General features: G+C 37.0%; 1 protein-coding gene across 1 annotated transcript in view; it reads right to left on the minus strand.

Annotated features, from left to right (window-relative positions):
- Positions 1 to 20,921, minus strand: part of LOC309575259 (uncharacterized protein) — a gene marked incomplete at both ends in the record, with an annotated part of 31,702 nt that overhangs the window by 3,131 nt on the left and 7,650 nt on the right. The window contains 23 exons of the mRNA XM_082285590.1: positions 157 to 714; positions 841 to 877; positions 2,020 to 2,055; positions 3,047 to 3,127; positions 3,986 to 4,054; positions 4,746 to 4,814; positions 6,174 to 6,242; positions 6,705 to 6,773; positions 7,816 to 7,884; positions 8,296 to 8,364; positions 8,805 to 8,873; positions 9,728 to 9,799; positions 10,451 to 10,519; positions 11,117 to 11,188; positions 12,410 to 12,478; positions 13,650 to 13,718; positions 13,810 to 13,878; positions 14,313 to 14,381; positions 16,562 to 16,630; positions 18,368 to 18,436; positions 19,117 to 19,185; positions 19,967 to 20,020; positions 20,658 to 20,702. Coding sequence (XP_082141716.1) covers positions 157 to 714; positions 841 to 877; positions 2,020 to 2,055; positions 3,047 to 3,127; positions 3,986 to 4,054; positions 4,746 to 4,814; positions 6,174 to 6,242; positions 6,705 to 6,773; positions 7,816 to 7,884; positions 8,296 to 8,364; positions 8,805 to 8,873; positions 9,728 to 9,799; positions 10,451 to 10,519; positions 11,117 to 11,188; positions 12,410 to 12,478; positions 13,650 to 13,718; positions 13,810 to 13,878; positions 14,313 to 14,381; positions 16,562 to 16,630; positions 18,368 to 18,436; positions 19,117 to 19,185; positions 19,967 to 20,020; positions 20,658 to 20,702 — 1,990 coding nt within the window. The remainder of the gene's footprint in view (positions 1 to 156; positions 715 to 840; positions 878 to 2,019; positions 2,056 to 3,046; positions 3,128 to 3,985; positions 4,055 to 4,745; positions 4,815 to 6,173; positions 6,243 to 6,704; positions 6,774 to 7,815; positions 7,885 to 8,295; positions 8,365 to 8,804; positions 8,874 to 9,727; positions 9,800 to 10,450; positions 10,520 to 11,116; positions 11,189 to 12,409; positions 12,479 to 13,649; positions 13,719 to 13,809; positions 13,879 to 14,312; positions 14,382 to 16,561; positions 16,631 to 18,367; positions 18,437 to 19,116; positions 19,186 to 19,966; positions 20,021 to 20,657; positions 20,703 to 20,921) is intronic.

Below are 20,921 nucleotides of genomic sequence, written 5' to 3' on the forward strand. Positions count from 1 at the left end.
GAAGGGGATCTGTATCTCTAGATTCCTATTACTTTGCACCTTGTAACTATCCTGATCAGCATCAAAACATATTCACAAAGATAATACTTCTCCCCCACCCTGCCCCTTTGTGAGAAGCATCAGATACAAGACTGAATAAAACTCGAATGAACGCACCTGAGAGGGTGTTAAAGTCATCAATGAGATACATATGTTCTCTGTCTGGGTCTGAAGCAATCAGATTTAGCTCATGCACAAACTCAACCTGTGTTGGATCTGAAGTATTTACGATTCCTATTGCATACATTTCGATGTTTGCTGCATGAGCCTCTCGAACAACAAGATCTAGTTTTACAGCTTCTCTCCTGTCTGTTTGGCCATCTGTTAGCACAATAGCTACTTTCCGCACCCCTGCTCGAGCACCAGAAAATCCTTCCTGGGTTGCTTTGTGGATAGCAGTTCCTGTGTAAGTGCCTTCTCCCATGTATTGCATTTTTCTGATTGCTCGTTTAACATCCTGCCGGGTTGGATACTTGTTGAGACCGAATTCTAGCCGAACTTCTAAACTGTATAACACAAGGCCAATTCTGGTAGCATTTCTGCCTACAGTTACTCTGTCTACTAAAGCAATTACAAAGTCTTTGATAATCTCAAAATTTTCTGGTCCCACACTCTCAGAACTGTCAATCACAAATACAAGCTCCATAGGAATTTCCTTACATTTAACACTGCAACCTACAAAGGAAAAAAAAACAAACCAGGTCACAATGACTTGATTTGGCATCCTTTTGGAAAAGAGAAGAATGCAAATGTAATGAACGAAATATAGACTCTGAACATAAAGATTTCCTGAGTACTTACCACATATCTCTTTAATTAATTTAATTATGTCTTCTCTCTGGATATGAAAAACATTAAATATTAAAATATTTTATGACTTGCCTCTTTCAAATGAGGTATAATATTGACACTAACAAGATTTTGTTTATAGTTAATACTTGTGTCCTACAGTGACTTAGAAATATCTTACTGTTTAACTTCCAAACCTTTCCTTCAAAACTGGGAATGAGTTCCACATTTTACAATGAACTATTTCATATGCATACAAGAATCAATAACTTGATGACACATTAACATCTCTATCTGAAACAATTAACTACTGTTATTTTAAAAAATGTTTTGTGGTAACTTTGTTCTATTTAAAACTGAAAGGCACAAATATTTTAGCATCTGAATAATATGATATACCTTTTAAATGCACTGGGAGCAGACAAATAGACCCAACCTTAGGAAACGTAGGACTGCTAGTAGTGAGCTGACATATGCCACAGCACCAATACAGAATGGAATTGGGAGTTGTCAGCCTTGATGTACCTGGCCCTCTCTATTACCCAGCCTTCATCAGCAAAATACCCCAAAACTGCTGTCTTCAGAGCTGTCTGTTCAGAAAAATGATAGCTTCTGTGACATGCGAACAGAGTGTTTTTAATATTAGAGCAATAATTTGTTATATTTTTTGAAGTGCATGACAGGACTCATCTGGCATTGAGTCAGTCTTTCAAATAAAATCTTTTGCTACTGCTGCTCAGCTTCCATCATAAACTGTACTAGTATTTGTATACTTGCTGACATACTTTACTGAATTTGGGTCAAATGTGGTTCAGGCTTAGCAGAAATATAATTAAGTTCATAGCATGATAGACCATGATAAGTTTGAAGATCTTTGCACTTTATACTCTTAAATTCTTGCAAAGAAACCTTCCTGCAGCAAGTACACACATGAGTGATCTAACACTAGCTATAAAAGAACATGCAGCAGAAAAGTACCTAAAATCATCAGGGACTTTAATTATATTTCAGCATAAACAAGATGAGAAAAAGTCAGAAATCTTTGAGTTGGTTTCTTTCTATATTGTTACTGAGACCACTTCTAATCAGAAAACTCTTTGCAAAATAATTAACTGGCTGCATTTTATCTGGTAGTATCTAGTATTTTTTGTATTTTGCTGTAATGGGATTTAAATAATTGAATTTGCTTACTGTTAGGCCTTGGTCTCCCTTTGGTCCAGTTTTGCCCTGTAACAGTGATTGCTAATTAAGCTATAGCAATTAGATAGTAACATTGTAATTCAGAATACAACTTCATCAATTCCATCATTAGAATAGTATTTGGCCAATAGGAACTTAAGCTAGAAAAAGTGTGCTTGTGGTAACACCTTGTCCATGTAGTATCTGCAATCTCCTAAGGTGGTTTATGGGAATTGAATGACCTCAAGTCTCCCACTGGATTACTGATTGTCTTTCACTGCTGTCCTGCTTTTGGCTGGGTAGAGTTCATTTTCTTAGTAGCTGGTTCAGTGCTGTGTTTAGGATTTGCTATGGGAATCATGTTGACAACACACTGATGTTTTGGTTGTTGCTAAGTGGTGCTTACCCATAGCCAAGGACTTTTCAGTTTCCCATGCTCCATCAGTGAGAAGCTGCACAAGGAGCTGGGGGGAGCATGGCCAGGACAGCTGACCCGGACCGGCCAAAGGGATATTCCATAGCGTGGGAGGTGACACTCAGTGCAGAAACTGGGGGGAGTTGGCCAGGAGGGGCTGATCACTGCTCAGGGATGGGCTGGGCATCGATCAGCAGGTGGTGAGCAATCTTATTGGGCATCACCTGGCTTTTTTATGATTATGGTTATCCTTGGTTCAATTATTAGACTGGTTTATATACGCCCATGAGTCTTGTGCTTGTTTAGGGTTTTTTCACTTTTTTTTCTGATTCTCCTCCCCATCACACCAGCGCTGGGGGGGTAGATGATTGAGTGGCTCTGTAGTATTTATTTAGTTGCTGGCTAAATTAAACCATGACAACTGCCTTAAGGAAGAAACCACATCCATGTGGGAAGTAATGTCAAGTAAATCAAGTAAATGTCTTTGTGCTTTTAAAGTTGTTAATAGTTTCAGTTTCTTAAATTTTTCAGATTATGTGTAATTAAATAGAAAGAAGAACACACAACCCAGCTTTGTTTTTAAGTAGTTTAAGAAAACATCTGTGATAAACCTGAGTTACTCACAGGTTCTCCAGATAAACCAGGGTCACCCACATGACCTTTTTCTCCTTTTTTCCCCTTGTCACCTGTAGCTCCTCGATCTCCCTTTAAAACCACAGTGGTAAGCAGACAGAAAGTATAAGTCAGTTTTTGTTACACTTTTCAAATTTCTCTCTAGTAGCCTTTGTTAAATGCACATTAAGCTTCTGACATGAGTTAGAAATCTTTGTTAGAGATCATTTAAATAAATTGGTGTTTTGTAAATTTTGTTAATAACTTGTAGTATTGGCTAAGCATTTTTAATGGGAAAAAATACCTGAAGCGGTTTGAACAATGAAGCATCTCAAACAACTACATGCAGACTGAGGGGTTTCATGGGATATTGCATGATGGAAATTATTATCTGTGTCTTAGAAAAATAAGGTAACAGTAGCAAAATAGAAAAGAAATCCCAGGGTGTCATTGGAATGAATAATGGGAATATCACTTTGAGAACCTTTTGGCCCAGAAAAGGTGTTTGGCCTAGCAAACAGATGTATTAGTGCTTCTTGGTTTGATTTTTAGTAGACTATGGGACTTTGTACAGCCTTTCTGAGCCATTGTGATCACATCTAAAAATTGATTCCAACCTACAGTTCTCTTTTTCTTAACACTGATGTAGTCCCAAAATTTTGCATAGCACGTGGGTGAAAGGCAGTGATATTAAATTTAATAATTATATTTATTCTAATAATAAAACTTCTATAACATCTAATATCTATATTTATGCTAATAATAAAATAATAGTATAACCTCTAACAACAATATAACTTCTAATAATAATATAATCTTCTAGTGTCTGGGGTTCTCTTTACACAGAATTCACATGCCTTCAATGAGAACTGACCGTAAAAGAGCATTTTGAGTGTGTTGGCTTCCATCTAGGGCATTATCTCACTATTATCTCTGATTTAGATATCATACCTTCTCTCCCAGAAGCCCATCTCCAGGGGGACCTCGTGGTCCTGGCATTCCTTGAATACCTTGTTCCCCCTAATGATAATCCAGGTAGTGAAATTAACCCTTTGTAATCATTCATCACACAGTAATTTAAAATGTTCAAAGAGAAAGTTTCTCAAACTGCATTTTAACAAGGATTTTGAGGCACTTGAGACAATTTAGTAGCTAACTTATATGTCTCAAATACTTCTTCAGTATAAAGATAAACAATATTGAAAAAGTGCATGATCATTATTGGATTTAATTTTAATTTCCTTGTAATTTTAATTTTTTTCCTCTTTCCATCCCATTTTATTCCTTCTCATTCTGCCTTTCTTATTACTATCTTTTGGGTCTGTCTCATCTGACTGTGCATATTACAAGGGAAAATTAATAGTACGCACAGATTCAGGATGGAGGCTTTTTCTCTACTGAATAGAGTGGTAGTAGACATAACTAATTCAGACTGTCTCCTTAGGCATGAGAATTGAGGGAGTGGTATTTTTAATTTTGTAAAGGTATTTTTAACTGATGAAAGTTCATTCTTCTTTCCTCAGCACACACATGCTTGGACTAGTTTGCAGCAATAGACAAAACATACTTTACAGGTGCTCACATTATCCTTCTCATTTTCTAGCCTAAGGCTCTGTTCATGTAAGAAACAATGTGAAATCTCCTTAACACTGTGGTGGTCAGACTGACCACTCAGCTCAGGTTAGATACTGAAGACACTGAGTCTTTTTACCTTAGCTCCCTGAATACCTTCTCCAGGAGGTCCCAGAGAGCCAGGTGGCCCTGGGCGTCCTATGGTTCCCTAGAGAATGTTCATAATAAAAATACACAATAAATTGTTATACCACCATGTAATTTCTTGTCCTTCCTCTACCAAACATGTCTTTTTATAAGTAGTGAGAATAAGATTGCTTTAGCTGAAAAAGACTCTTTTTGGTCTTTATCATATTATTAAAATCCAGATTATCCTTCAAAGGAGTCACTTGGCTTAATACTTAGAGAAAATGAATCACCTTGCTGATAGAGATATATGCTGCATTGAAGGATGGATTGTATTGGCGGGACATTGGGGACTGAATTAAAATTTAAGAGAAGATTATTGTTGGTTTTTTATCTTTTACTGTCATTACACAGTAAGACCTATAGGCATACATACTAATCTGGCATTGCAAATAAACATTTGTTGCTAATTTATAAGCTAGTTTTCAAAAGAATGCTAGAGAAGATGTTCCCATTCCATGTTATTCACAGGAAGCAATCAAAAGCCACATAGTACGTATTAATTTTATGCCTATACTGCTATTCTAGTAACCGTGCATGAAATTCTCAGTCTCCTCATTTGTAAGGATCTTGTGCACATGCCAGTCCTTGGGACTAATACGGCCTGAGGAGGTGCTTCACCACTGCTTTTCTCTGGACCCAGCCTTCCTGCCAATGGGAACTGAATCTCAGGGACCAATAAGCCACAGTGTGCAGGTAACACATTATTGTGTTGCATAATCTTTGCATTTGATGTTGTTGGGTTCCTTTATATTTACATTCTAAACCGGTTCTTTTGTATTCACTGGATTTCTGAAACTGAGCTGTAGGAGCATAAGAGTTTCCAATTATGGAGGCTTTTTATAGTTACAATTATTTTCGGGCCCTTGTCATGGTTACAAAATAATTACAAAAATAATCCTTTTTGCAGGGATTGATCCTCATACTGGTTATTAGATGATTATTGTATTTATACAGTAAAAAAGAGGAATTAACCCCAGAAGAACTTAACAGTAATGCCTATAGCTTAACAATAGTATAGGCAAGACATACTAAGTCCTTGCTCAGCCATTAATTCTGACCAATGCTAGGTCTGAAGACATTTTTGCCGCTCAGTTGCAGCTAATGCCTGCAGGAGCTAAATGTCTTGTCACTGATCTTCACTGCAAGGTTATCACTTTATCATTTCTCATATGCAACCACAAGGAGGCTATGGTTTAGGGCTAGTCACCAGAAATATTTTTGATTTTCTACAAAATAAAGACTATTTGTTGGATTAGTTGTTTTCAGTGAAGACAGAAAACATGTAGATGTCTATGCATGACACTCATTTTTATAGTATACTTCCCCCCCCTATTTTAGAAATTAGACAAAGAGAGATGTAATTGTTTAAATATCTTACTTTTGGTCCTGGCAGGCCTTTTCCTGGGGAACCAGGGGGGCCAGCTGGTCCTCTACTACCAGGATCACCCTGAAAACCGATACTTTAAGAAGTAAGTAGTGAATACCAAAGTTTAATTAATCTCTGGAATTCCCAGTGTCTGTTATACTCAAATGGGACAATGAGAAGAGAACTATTGAACCACACTGTGCAAGTCCAAATAATGCTAACCCAAGAGTATTGCTGGCAGGACAAGCAAATTATTGGGGATAAACAGCTGCTAGTTGTCTGAACATATTCAAGACAGGCACAGTCGATTATGCACAGTTACAGAGGAATTAAAAGTCCCATATTATAAAATGAACTCCAGATTCCCGAAACCAAAAAAACCCGAACAAACCTAAGCCAAAAAAGATCTGCCTTTTATATACCGAGAACAAATTTAAAGCTGGATTAAACAAGTATTCTGACTATGACCTATAGGTGGGAATTTTATCTCCATGAAGTAGAGTACACACAGGCATTTGCTTTTCTAGAAGTTAAGGTCTATACCTTAGGTCCTGGTAGGCCAACTCCATCTGGGCCTTGTTCACCAGGAATCCCAGGGAGACCTGGCAAGCCCTGAAATTATATACACAGACAGGATATAAATTTAATATACAGCTACATTGACTTTGTGCGTTTGTTAATATTTATATGGTAGTATCTTGACTATATTTATCTCTTAATGGGATCACTGTGGTCTACAACTGGTTAGACTTTACTCTGATATGCCAGAAGTTGTGTCAGTAGCACTTGCATGTGTAGTGCATGTCATCCAGGGGCTTGAATGTGTTTGAAGATGGAGGAGTCTAATCTGGAGAGGCAGTTGCAGAAGCAGTTCTTCATTGGGTTGCACAAAAATATCAGAAAGCAGTACAAATCAATTTCCAATTTCCATGTTGATATTTGTTAATTTTTTGTTCCTCACTTTTCCTGTTGTCTTTAGCATAGGCAAATGCAAGCATGTATGATCCAAAGTCCTGGACTGCAGCCAGCAGTCTTTCTGAGACTTCCTCACTGCACAGGCAGGTAACTGCCAGGGCTGGTGGAGCACACTGATGAGCAGAGTGGATATGTGACGCCAGCATTGGATACATGTGCAGGGAAGGGAGAGGATGGAGCCTTTTCTCTTTGCATACTTTTTGAAGGGATTGGTTATATCTACCAATAAAGGCCTCTTTGAAGGGTAGTTCTGGCTCTTTGCACAGTAATTGCTTTTTCAGTGGTTCTGGGATGTATATGGGCCCAGCTGCTTAGCTACACTGTATTTTCCTGTTTGGGAATAAATTTTGTACGGTTGGGCAGAAGACAGGACCCTACATGAAGATTTTGAGGGAACTGATTGAAAGATCAGTGATACTTTGGGGAAAAAGAACCCACTTGGAATATATTACAGTGTGTAATCAAGAGAAGTGGGGGAATGGATGATCTTGTGCTATTTCAGGGGGAGATTTCTTTTTCTTTTGTGCTGAAGTACATTTCAACAGTTGAGGAGTTTTAGGCTTTCTAGGCTTTTAGACCAGCAAATCTTTCCTAGCATGTCAGACATGGAGGCTAATCCCTTAGGTGTAGCACTTACTTCTTCCCAATGTACATTAAAAAAAAAAATTGATAAACTTACAGGTGGGCCAGGATAACCATCTCCTTTTTGCCCAAAGGGCCCAGGGGGTCCTGGAAGGCCTCGGTCACCCTGATGCAGGCAGGAAAAACAGCTGAGTAAATGCCAAGACAATTGCTAGCAGGAAATTTTCCGTGAAAGTGAAAGTTACGTGGCAAATATACTGTAATTTGATTTTATCTGTTTGTCTGCTAATGTATTTTACTGTGTGAATTATTTTAGGTTTATTTAATCCTGGACTAAACCAGTGACATTTAATAGTGCTCATGATTTACAGGACCTTTTGCTTCTAAGTCACTAATTTTAATATTTTTTGAGGGCTCTGTCTGTTGTCTTTTGTGGCATATATATAAGAAGAAATTACTTTAGTTGTATTCCTGTGGAACATTTGGCCGTCCTAGGAGATTTGTTATTGCTTCACTGAAATCCTCCTGCCTCATTTTACAGTTCTATCAGAAATTAGGTTAACAATTTAGCAGCTACCTTTGCCCCAGGAAGCCCAAAACCTGGTTCTCCAATTGGTCCAGCAAGACCAGGTAACCCAATGTCACCCTGCAATGAAGAAAATAAATCCTCTGATTACATATCTTATTAAACAGCACAGGCTGTGGGTTTCTTTTATATCAATTTATATATAATGAACATAATAGCTGATTTTATTTATTGCAGTTGCAAGCATTAAACACCAAAAGCATAAATTAAAATGAAAGAATAAATAGAAAATATACAAAGAATAAACAAAATTGTTTTGATATCCAAGGTTATTCAAAATAAAGAAATGAGCAAAGGTGGCCCACACCTCAAGCTGCCATACAGTTAATACCAGGGCACAGTAGTAACTAGACTGGATACAATCCACAATGCTGTTCATAGGAAAGAATAAGTTTTAGTTGACCACATAAGGCTGAAATTATTTACACAAATATTAACATAGCCTACTTCAGTTTTCACCCTGGGTTTCTAAGCACTAGGAGATGGAGTGTGGATGGTACCTTTGGTCCAGGCACAGATCTTCCAGGAGGGCCTGGCATTCCAAGACGTCCTGGTGCACCAGGCTCTCCCTGCAGTGAAGGTAGGAGAGAAAAAACAATGGATTTTGCTGAAATTGAGCATGACCATCTCATAGAGAAAACATTTATGCAATGATTTATGTTTAATTCCATTAAAATTCTATTAGAATTTCTTATAAGCTATCCTGTGCAAAGTGAAATCTAGCTATTTGGAGCACCGATAACAACCATACTTCTGTTTTCTCCATGGAAATGAGATTCTTCTCAGTCACTGAAAAAACATATCTTTAGAAGTTCCTTTCTTAGTGTATTCAAGACTTGGTCCAGCATATACAGTGCTCAAGACTTCCTGCTCAGCTGTATAGGTATACATTTCTGTTAGAATGTTTTTTTTTTTTTAATGTTTCTTTCACTTTTTAACCTCTTTTTCCTTCTTTTGTGGAAATACTCTTGTGTGTATTAATAGTGAAAGAATAAGAAACTGGGGGAGAAACCTGGAGTAGCTCTTCTCTTACTTTCAGTAACTACTGAGTATTTTAAAAAACTCTGAATCAATCAAAGAGTATCAGCCATGAGTCAGTGTAAGGGAAAATAAAGTCCTGTCATATATTTATATGCCATACACTATACTATCTTCCCAAATATTTAAGTATAAAATACCAGTATATACCTTGACTTTTTCCAAACCAACAGGAAACAATATGGTAAATGCAAAGGTATTTAAAAAACACTTCTAGATGTTTATAGGGATCATGGTCAGTCTTGCTAAGAGAAGCCTTTGCTGATCTTTTTTGAAATCACTTTTTTGTGAAATGAGGTCATTCTGGAGCAGTTGTTTCTGGGTTCCGGAACAATGTACAGCTTTGGGAAGCTGTTTTACACATGTAACGTGGTAATGAACTCACTTTAGCTCCAGCAGGTCCAGGCACTCCTGCTGGTCCTGTTAATCCACGTATTCCTCTCTGTCCTTGATCTCCCTACAAAAATGGAGAAGACATCACACATGCCAAATAATTTAAGAATGTGTTGACTGAAATCAATTGTAAATGTTAGTGAAAGACAGCAAACTTCTGCTTGTAGGTAGTGCACATGAGCTGTTCCTATTGCCTTCATTGGCAAGTCAGTTAATTCTGGTCAGTACTTGTCCAGTTTTGGATTTGTACAATTAAAACGACATGGATTTCATCCAAAATTAAGTAAACCAGTTTACCACAGAATACTGTGACAAAAATAAAAGCCAAAAGGAATTTAAAGATTGAATAATTGCAGCTGAAAAGTAAGTTATTACATTAAAAAGATACCATCTAAGAAAAATAATCAAAACAGAAAAATATAATTCACTTGCTAGTACTTTTGTTTTTAATTTGAAGACAAATAGGGCCAATCAATTCATCACAATGCCCTGTCTGATTGACCAGAAAAAGCTAAGAATAGTGTAAATTTGTAAAGGGAAAACTGCTGTTCAAGCAGATTACTAGGCTGTAGTAATTACAGCAAAAATGAATCTATGAGTCCAGAGTAGTATTTTTTTGTTACTTATATTAGACAAAAAAAAAAGAGAAGTCTTTGACAAACCTATTCCTGGAACATCACAATTTTGAGTGACACCTTTAGTAAGAAATCCTCACCTTTTCCCCTTGTATTCCAATCCCTGGAGCACCTTCAGGACCTCTAAGACCAGGTAACCCTGGTTCACCCTGGAATAGAAAAATCAAAGGAGCATTTCAGTGCACTACATGGACATGGTGCAAGACCAACTTTGTATTCCCTTGAATAAGTTCATTAAAACCATAGACCTTTTAGAATCAGTGACAAAACTTCCACTGATGTCAGGTGTGTCTGGGTTTTTTTTCCCATATTCAGAAGCAAGCATTGTAAAACTCCGCATGGAATGTGTGAAATAGCATGTTTCCTTAGTGACAGCTGAACACTCTGAGTATATAACCTTAAATAATGGGGTTTCTGATTCTAGAAAAAAACATGGTCAGAAGGCCATGAAAGGTTGCCCATAGCCATTTTAGTGGTTTCCCTTCTGAGTTGCAGGGCATTTAATGAATTACAAAAAGCACACAATAGTAAACAAGATAAGACAATGCCCCACCCCAAAAAATTAGAAAAAGTGGAGCTTTTCCTAAAAAAGTATATTTGAAAGAGAATTTTTTTTGCTGAAAAAAATGTGATACTTTTCCCCTTGTCCATGAACACTGTCTCTTCTAGTTTTGGGTGTCAGCACAGGGAGAACAGTAGGAATGCTTGGAGTGAAGCAGGTAGACTGCAGAGAGAAATGAACCAACCTTTTGTCCAGGGGCCCCATCTTCTCCTGGAAGACCAGGCAGACCTGCGAGTCCTGAAGGCCCTGGATCACCCTGACATCAGTAAAAAATAAGTTCTTCTATTAAATGCAGACTTGGTACTATTCCTTCCCTGAATTAAGGAAATATATTTAGGGGTTTTTTCCTAAACTTTGAATATATTTGTAGAAAAGATTTATGCATATAAGCCCAAGTCTTGACTTTTTTTATAAAGACAGCTCTCATTACTTGGTACTATCCTACTGTCTGATTGTTTGAACTGTGCATTTTAGCTGTGCAGTTAAAATTATTAGCTACTAATGATTCAGTTTATTCTTGAAAAATAATGCCATCTTTTCCTTAAGTGGCAGCATTTGAAGTAGATATCAGAGCTGACTGTGGCAGGATGATTGACATCTTGCTGATGAATATCAATGTAAATCTATTAATGTCAGTGGAATTGTCTTGGCCCTATTTATGCAAGATTCAAGAGCCTGGCCTGGATTTAGATGAAATGGGATCATTTGGGGTCAAATGGATTCAATCAGCATTACTGTATTTTGTGAAATTAAAGAAAGAAATTGAATAATTTATTTTCTTTTCCAACCCCCGTCCCAAATCCCTAACAAACAAGAGCAAAACCAGGACAGCCTTGTGCCTTTCCACTGTCACAAAAGTACTTTTTCATCTATTTACATATTCTATGTTAATCTGGCAGTTAATTACATAGGGACTGGTTACTATCTTGGGCACTTCAACACTAAAATAATCTGGTTACAGCTTCCTCTCTTCTTAGCAACTCAACTGTTCTTTCTGTCCACCAGCACAGCTTGTTTCTCATATGAAGGTGTGAGAATGTAGCTGCTCTGTTTCCATCATATTCTGTGTGAAATGGGAAGGAGAAGCACAATAACCACTGTTCAGTGCTTTTTTTCACCTCTCTGGCTATAGCGTAGCTTACACTCGGGACTGCGAGTTCTGGCAGCTGTTCAATATCCTGGATGGTTTTCTGACAGAGCTGTAGGCGAGCTGTATGCAACAATGACTTGGCATGAGCCAGGCAGGTGGAAATTTCCAGTCACTATAAATCTTACTACGTTTTTACAGAATGGGGTATTTAAAATGCTGCCATATCTGGAGGTTATTTAAAGTCTGTGTTAAACATTTAAAAGACTAAGAACCTAATTTTTATTTCTAAACCTGTTTTTATGTGTCTGCAGAAAGGATACTCAGAAAACATACATTTAGAATACAAATAAATAAATAGATTAAATAATTCCTCTATTAACAATGTACCTTAGAACCAGGTTCTCCAATACCTCTTTCTCCTGGCACTCCAGTCTCTCCTGGCAAGCCTTGTTCACCCTTAAGCAGATATTAGTTTTTAACAGCATTATTATGAAAAATATAAAAGCATATGCTTCATTACTTAAATTTAAAGAAAGACTAGTGTGATATTGTCTGTAGTATGATGTATCAAACCCTTGGTCACAAAGATTTGGAATTTGTCACATGTTTTGAGTTGTCACCAAAGATCTGTTAGTGGAAATTATTAATGCTGTAAATCTATACTTGTATGTCCCCAGGAATCCTTCCTGCCAAAGAGCTGGTATTTCAGGAGCATATATGACATCCACAGACAATTAATTATTCTTTTTTACTTTTTATCAGTGGTTGACATATCTTTGCTCAATCACTTAAGGGGTGATGTGATATCTGATGCTGCAAAATTCTTTACCTGTCATGGACACTTGACCCACTTACACCTGTAGTTCCTTTATACCATGCTTTAATAGCCTTCAATCATTCAGAACTCTGTCACATCTTTTAGGAAATGACTTAAAATCTCCATTCCAAACACCTCTAGGGTGATGCATTTCATTAACAGTTCTGTATCTTATGAATCAGTTAAGGCTAAATTATTCTGACAGTTTTCCTTCAGAAAAAGTAATCTTCATTACACCTTGGACCACTTTTAATGTCTAGATACAGTAAATACACAAATTCAGGTGAGACAATAGGCAGCAGAAGTTACAAGAAAGGCAGTCAATCTCTAATGTATCTATGTATATATTTTTTGGAATGGAAACAGTACAGTGAGAATAAAAGATGACATTGAAATTTGGATGGTCCTGTCTTTTAAGTGCAGCTAATTTTTGGAACAGATTTACTGTACCTCCATGTGATATGATGAAAGCACAAGTTCAAGGCAGGCAACCCTCTTAGGGGAAGTGTATCAGAAAAGTGCAGCTCACTGTCTGGTATGTGCTACCTGAAAGGTTTTGTGTGAGTCAAGCAAAAAACTAAATAAATAGCCATGGCATTAGTTTGCCAAGGCTTTTCAGTGGAGTAGAATCTGCTGTACAGTTTTATAATATTAATAAAGAAAATATTTTCCTGCATCTCTGTCAGTACTTAGATTGGTGTTCAGCAATCCAGTTTAAACATGAATAAGGATAGAGACAGAGCACTTCTTGATCATGAAACGTAAGAGTAAGAACAGCACAGTAGCTTTTACTTCAGAAAATTCCCTGACCTTTGGTCCAGGTATCCCCTGTCCTGGTAGCCCTCTAGAGCCAGGTGGTCCTTTTGGGCCCTCCACTCCCTGAGAAGAGTAGGTAAGTAATTATTAAAAATAAAATAGTCTCTGTTACTATACATTGAAGTGTGGGGTGAGGGGGAAGTGAAAATTGTACCTTGTCTCCTTGAATTCCAATTCCAGGTAATCCAGCTGATCCCGGTAAACCAGGAGGACCACACTCACCCTGGCAAACACAGTACAGTTGCTTAGTTGTATAAAGATACAGAAACAATGTGGGACAACTCCCATGCTAGCACATGTTGACTTAACATCTCTTGAAGTCAGTGAAGCTGGGGATCTGATCTTTTACCTTTCACACATGCATTTATTCCCTACTGGTTCAGTTGCAAACAACTGCTAGTTTCTTTTTCCTTTTCTAAACCTTAACCTTCACACAGAATCAGATGCTTTTTCTAACATCTCCTATTTTAACATGAGGAGATGTTAAAATGGGTTGGGAGAATTTATTGGGCATAAATCTCAGCTAAATACCACATTATTCAGGGTCTTTTATGGGTTCCTTGCCTCATTACACCTTCTGTAGTCAGTATCAACCCTGTATTCCCTGTGTTAGATTTATTTGCACTCCATTAATCCCCTAGTGTATTTATTGCTCACCTTTTCACCTTTTATGCTGATGCCTGGAAGTCCACGAGGGCCTTTTGGTCCATCATAGCCACGGTCTCCCTACATAGAAAAATAATGAGTTGGTAGCTGTGGAAACACACAGCTGTTCTCTCTGAAGTAGCTAGAGACAGTGTTTGCTCTGTCATGAAAACCAAAATGAGAAGAACCAGAAAACAGCTCCTGGATCTGTGTTCCAGGATACCAAAAAGATTATCTTTTCAAAAGAGTTTGCTCTGCAATTTGAAATTGCTGATGAAAGAGCTGAACAAGCTTCTTTTTATCTTTCTGCCCACCTCAATTACTTATGGTCCTATTCTGCTGCTTCTCGAATCAATGGCAAAACCACAACTGATTTAAATGGCTGCAGGGCTGAGTATTGAGACTAACTAAAAACTGAATTCTGCTTATTTTTCTCATGGGTTAATCTCATAAAAGTGTGGGTTAATCTCATTGAAGAGTGGTAATGAGGATCTAGGTCCCACTAAGAATTTCACCAGAGTGAAGATCAGGTTGACTGTATTGGTGTAGAAGTTTATTTGTAAATGTCATTGTCTTTCTAAATGTTCATTTACAAAACAGTGGTCTTGGGGGAAATGCCAGTTACTAATAAAGGTACAAATATTGTGCTTTCCTGTACTTCTCTTAATAAAACCTGTGGAGGCAGATGGCAGCTTGTATAAATTGTCAAAGAATCACCCAAGACAATAAAATTACGCCCCAGACAGATATTTTCTATCCTTAGTAACCAATTCCATCATTTTAACTTTGACAGAAATGCATTATGAGGATCTGTTTAAAATAACATTCTTTACTCTTGATGCTTTAGAACATCTGCCTTCATTATCCTTTTTACTAAACTGTGAGCTTGTAGTAAAAAGTTGTGAAGAAAGCAACTGTAAAATTTGCTTAGATTAACAAATTGCCTGTTTAAAATATGTTTACAACCGGAGAGCTGACATGCTTGGCAGCCATAAGCAGGATCAGAGATACATATGGACTCTCTTGATACATGCTTGGCTCCAGGTCAGACTTGGCAGTAAAAAGTAGTACATTTTTTATAGAATGAAGAGTTCCAATAATGCTGACAGTATTTCACTTTGATTATTTTATTCTGTCTATCCATCTCAATTGTTTAATAGTTTTGGTTAGATTATGCATTCATCTGTACTTGTTCCCACTGTGCCTTGTTGCTGTGTTTTAGTTATTAGTTGTAGTGTTTCTTCCCAAATGAATTGGTGTTTCAGTGGCAATGGAGTGATTTTGAAATGCATTTGCTTCAAATTGTATTTTTGTTAGTTTTCATTCATGAGATCTGCTAAGCAAATACAATCCATCAACAATGAGGTTAAATAATTTATATAAGTCATCATCATAAAATACACACTGGATGTTTGAAGGTATTATGTTGCTAGCAGCAATTAAATTTCAACCTAGCTGACAACAGTATTGTGTTTAGCAGGAATCCTAAGATTTTTAGTAAAGGGGCAGTTGGGCTCTGCATCTGCAAAACAATTTTTTATTGTTTTCTCAAGCAGAATTGGTGCTTGCATAAAAATGAGCAAACTGTTTAGTTGCTTATTTAGTTCATGTACAAGCTGTGTCACTTTGTTATTGTAACCAAAGGCCAAAGTGACAACTCAGCCTAGGAACTGGTTTCCAGTGGGCAGCTATAGAATCTTCTAGTGAGTCCAGCTGTGTAGGTACAACTACTACTGTCATTATTTCCACTGGGTCTGCAAATTAGTAACAGCAGCTTTCCTTTCCCACAAACTGAATTCAGTCTTCTGCTAAAATGCATAAGCCAGTGGCTGAGGTATGTAAGAAGCTTAGAAGCCTGTCTTTAGTGACAGCAAAGATCTCTCTATACAAGGATTTAGAAAAAAACCCAACAACAAAATGCTAAATTTTTCGCCTAGGAACCATTTAATAGTATTTTATTTAAAGTCAAATGCTTAAGGCTGTTTTAAAATCATAGCTGAAATTCATTCCAGGCTCAGATCCCACAAATGAAGCATCAGGTGTCTTAAATATTGGCTTTACAGGCCCCAAAGGCTAGCCGTGCCTACAAGTCATGTTTGGACCAAATGAATTCCATGGAAATATACTGGATTGTTTGATGGCAAATTGTAATATTAATTTACGAGGTACTTTCTCAGATTCCTGTGCATTCTATGGACTTGTTTTGGCATGCACTCATTTAATGGTGCTGCTCTGGTCTTAGAACCCTTTGACTGCCATACCTTTGCTCCTGGAAGCCCTTCTCCTGGCGAACCTCTTTCTCCTTGAATGCCTTGTGGTCCTTGAGGCCCCTGTTAACATGAGTTTAAAATAACCTAGAATATGTGTTAATCATTCAGACAAACAGCAGTGTGTTCTATGTCATCATCTGTTATAAGCATGTCTTCAGATGTTTCTGTAGTTATAATCAGTTGCAAATAAAACAGTAACACAGCAATCCCAGTGAGTAAGTGATGAGCATTCTGGCCTGCAGCAGTAACAGTACCCTTCTGGTTACCAAGGAATCACAGATTATATAGTGACACTTCTGTTCCTTACATTTTTGAAATCTTCACTCCCTAAACTTCTGTTTTACAAATTCTTGCTAATCCTTATTAATGTATCAGTATAATTATGGGAGACAGGGAAACCAGATTAAAGCCCACACAGAGTAATGCTGAAAGAGACACAGCTGGAGAGAGATTTGACTGTAATTGGCAGAGTAATAGCATGCCCTTCTCTTTTTGAAAGCAGATCTAATACAAGCACAAGGGGCAAATAATCTAAAAAATGCATGTTCAAAACCTGTGCATATTGAACCTGCTTCACAGTGTTTTCTCGCATCTGTTTCTTGGGGGTTTTTCTCTGATTTATTGCTTGAGGTTACACATACGTTACAGAATGCTGGTAGATTTGGCTTTGCATAGCCTAAATATGCTTCTCCTTCTACAGAGCTTTAGAATTATTCCTAGTTCTTAGGTAAAGATATTAACACTCTATGAAGCCATTAAAAGGAACTTCTTTTGAAGCAAATAAAGTTTAAAATAAACTAAAGAAACATATTTAGTATATTTTTAAAAAATTAGAATCTCTTGTTATAGCAGTACTTTTGTGGCTAGAAAAGATTCACATCCCACGCACCTTTTCCCCCACAAAGAGGGTCTTTCCTCTATAGTGTTACTGAAGACTCCGGAAACATTACTGCCCCACTTGGACTGACTGTCATGACCAGCCTTATTTGCAATGCTCTTTTCTTTGGGCACTTCAGCAAGAACTCACTTCTCTCCAGTAGTGTATTTTCAAGCAGGTTTGAAATCAGTCAGTTCACCTACCAAACGATCTTTCTCTTTTTCATGGGAGCACCTCTCATGAAATGTTTATTAGAAATCTTGCCTTGTCAATGGGGAAAAGGTACTTGTGAAAAAACGGAACAAAATTTCCCTTGTGATTGCACTGAAAGTCTTTCATCCAGGTGAAGAGAAATTAATTTAAGTCTGCTCTATTTTAAATAGCTCAGTAAAAGGTGCTGCCTGATATTTAGAATAAAAAGGACCATAAAATTGACATGCTGATTTTCTGAATTACCACAAAGAGGTTGAGTTTAGAACTGCCAGGAAGAGGAAGGGAAGGAAGAGAAGGAAGACACTCCAGAGCCAAATCTATTATAAATTCTGAAAGTCTCCTCCTCAAAGCCATGCTGATGTTAATGTTCTAGTGATACTGAAAAGCAGTCAACTTCAAAGTTACCACATAGGGATTTGACTCTATCAAATCTATCAGAGGATAGATTTATTTAGATATTTATGTGGTTTTTGAATCAGATGTTATATTTTTATACCTGTTTTGGAGATATGATAATTAGAAAAGTTAAGAAATTGGAAACATTTCCAGTTTATTGAGGGAAATGAGAATCACACAACGTAATATGTATAAGAGTGAGAAATAGAAGAAAGAAAAGAGGTGGTATCATTTAGCACACATTTTTACAGGGGAGCATGGAGAACTTTTCCTTTCTGTCCTGCTTTCACCAAATAAAAGAATGGACATACCGTAAGTCCTGGCTCACCAACTCCAGGTGGGCCAACAGGGCCTGGTCTTCCTGTCAAACCGATGTCACCCTTCAAACAAAGATGTACTTTGAATATGCCTGATTTAGGTATTTTTATGTGTGCAGCATATAACAACTCATCAGACATTCTGTGCTTGAAATATTAGATGTAGGAGAATACAGGAACAGCAAAGAAAATCTGACTTTCCTCAGAGTCCTACACCACACAAGGCCCAACAGGCATTGAACTGGTGCAGTTTCACAGCTTTAGTGGACAGCCTCAATTCTGCTTTTAAGAGAAGACAATCTTGAGTCTAAATGATTAATTATTCCCTTCATATGACCAGTCATGTATCACTTATTGCCCTTTCCCAAGGGCAATAAGTATTTCTATCATAGAGTTTCTGTTCTCTTTATGCCAGTCATCTAAACCAACAAGCCTGTTTTGCACAGATTAATTTTTGTTTAAGACTATGAATGTGTTTTTACCTAGCCATACTCTGCTTGGATTGAGTTTATGCCAAGCATAACAACTACTGTAAAAAAATCCTTTTAAGTATATACTTAAAATGTACTTTTTGTTTGCAGTTGTTTGCAAATAGTTTTGAAAAACATGCAAAATACTTTTCCAGCACCACAAAACCAGCATTTACAGTCTTGAAGTTTCTCGTGAATCAGCAAGTCTATTATCTCAGCTGTCTTGGTCCTGATCCTACAATACATGCAGTACAGATTATGATATTTTTGTACCTTTGGGCCTGGCAGTCCTATTCCAGTGTCTCCAGGCAAGCCAGGTGGCCCAGGGAGACCTCTTTCACCCTTTCAAAGAAAGAAAAGGAAACAACTCTGCTTATAAATTGGTGTCTAGGAAAATCAGTTTAATTTATGTTGTAGATTAATTTTTAGTGTATCCTGAATTTCAGCCCACTGGAATTGTCTTACACAGTACTTCATCTGTTCATCCTTTCAATGCTTCAAAAGTCCCGTATAATTATTTATCTTGGACAAAAATAACACATTAAACAAAAGGAAAAATGTTTCATATCACGTAGGATATGAAAGTTTTGACACCCAACTGTTCTGTGTAGCACTGTTGCCCAGCAGGTGGCCTAAATATGGTGCAAAGAAGATCTCAAGAGAGATAACAAATAATGTCCTTTATACACTTATTTTCAAGTTTTTCTTCACGACAATATTCCTTTTGAGCTATAGAATTCTTCTTGAGAATGTTCAGTTTCAAGAGAAGACTTGATTTGAGATGCCAAACAGAATTCCTGTTCGGCACTTAGGGGAAAAAAGTTTTAAATTGAAAACTGAAAACATGCAATGCTAAGTAGTATTCTGTGACACTACCGTATTTTAACTGTTCATTAATAAAGATGGGAGTGTGATTTGGACCTAAATTTGATACAAAGATCAAAGTAACACCTTTCTTAAGAACCTTGTAGATTACAAAAAGTACACAATTTGCTATCTGTGCCACATTAAACTTCATCCACTACAAGAAGGGTATAGAAAAAAAGGATAAAATCATTATTGTTGTCTGGCTATATTAATACCTTTTAACATTAATAAAGAGAAGAAATAAAGTAATTCTTACCTTTGATCCTTGCAGGCCTTCAGGCCCTTGATCTCCAGATTGTCCTTGCGGACCCTATTAAAACAGGAGTGGTTTCAATGAGATTTTTCAAGCTTTTGTAACAATGGTGGCTTGAAAAACAATCTATAATTTGCTGAAGTCTGCATGAAAATAAGAGTTTCAAACATTCCAGAACTGAAGCTTTGCTTTGTGATGCATGTATAGGTTCAGTTATTCAACTCAGTTGGAGCTGGTTTTGGTATTTGGGGAGAGAATTTGGCTCTTCCTTTATTTGAATAAAATTAAAGGTAATCTACAGTCAAGATCAACTGAAACATCTATGATGGGCTAAGCTTCTTGGCCTTCAGTCTGAGAGTATTGGAATGATGAGAGACTAAAGAATTTCCATGTACTTCTTGAGATAATTAAATAGTTAAGACACTGAAAGAGAAATGAGTGATTTTGGTTTTTATGGAACTGTATTTACTGTGGTCTTTGAGACCAAATGAATTATAAAGATGACTTGTCTAGACTGCTTCTCCAAATTCTTGTTAATTTTGCTGTTAAAGAAGATAGATTTTGAGTGCCTTGAACTCAGAAACTCAAAGACTCCATGTTGGTTGTGGTATGATATTATTTCGGATCTTTGAATCGCAGGGAACCACAAATTGTTGTTTTCATAGTTGGTTTTGCTATTTTTTTTTTCTTTTACCTGTATCCCTCTTACTCCTCTGGGGCCTGCTGGACCTTCAGGGCCCTGAAAAATAAGTGAAAAAAAAAGATTTGTTTCTGTATATTTAGGTTTTGCCAAAACCATTTGTAGGGAACTTTTTACTAAGGTGTCTTATTTAGATATCTTTACATTAAAATAAAAACTAAATTTAAGAGAAGCTCAGCAGCCAGGAAGTATTACATAAATATTTTTTAATGGATTGGTAATCAAAATACAGCATAATGATGAACAGAGTTCATTATG

This window comes from Coloeus monedula (assembly GCF_965178545.1).
Source record: "Coloeus monedula genome assembly, chromosome: 7".
Taxonomy (NCBI): Eukaryota; Metazoa; Chordata; class Aves; order Passeriformes; family Corvidae; genus Coloeus; species Coloeus monedula.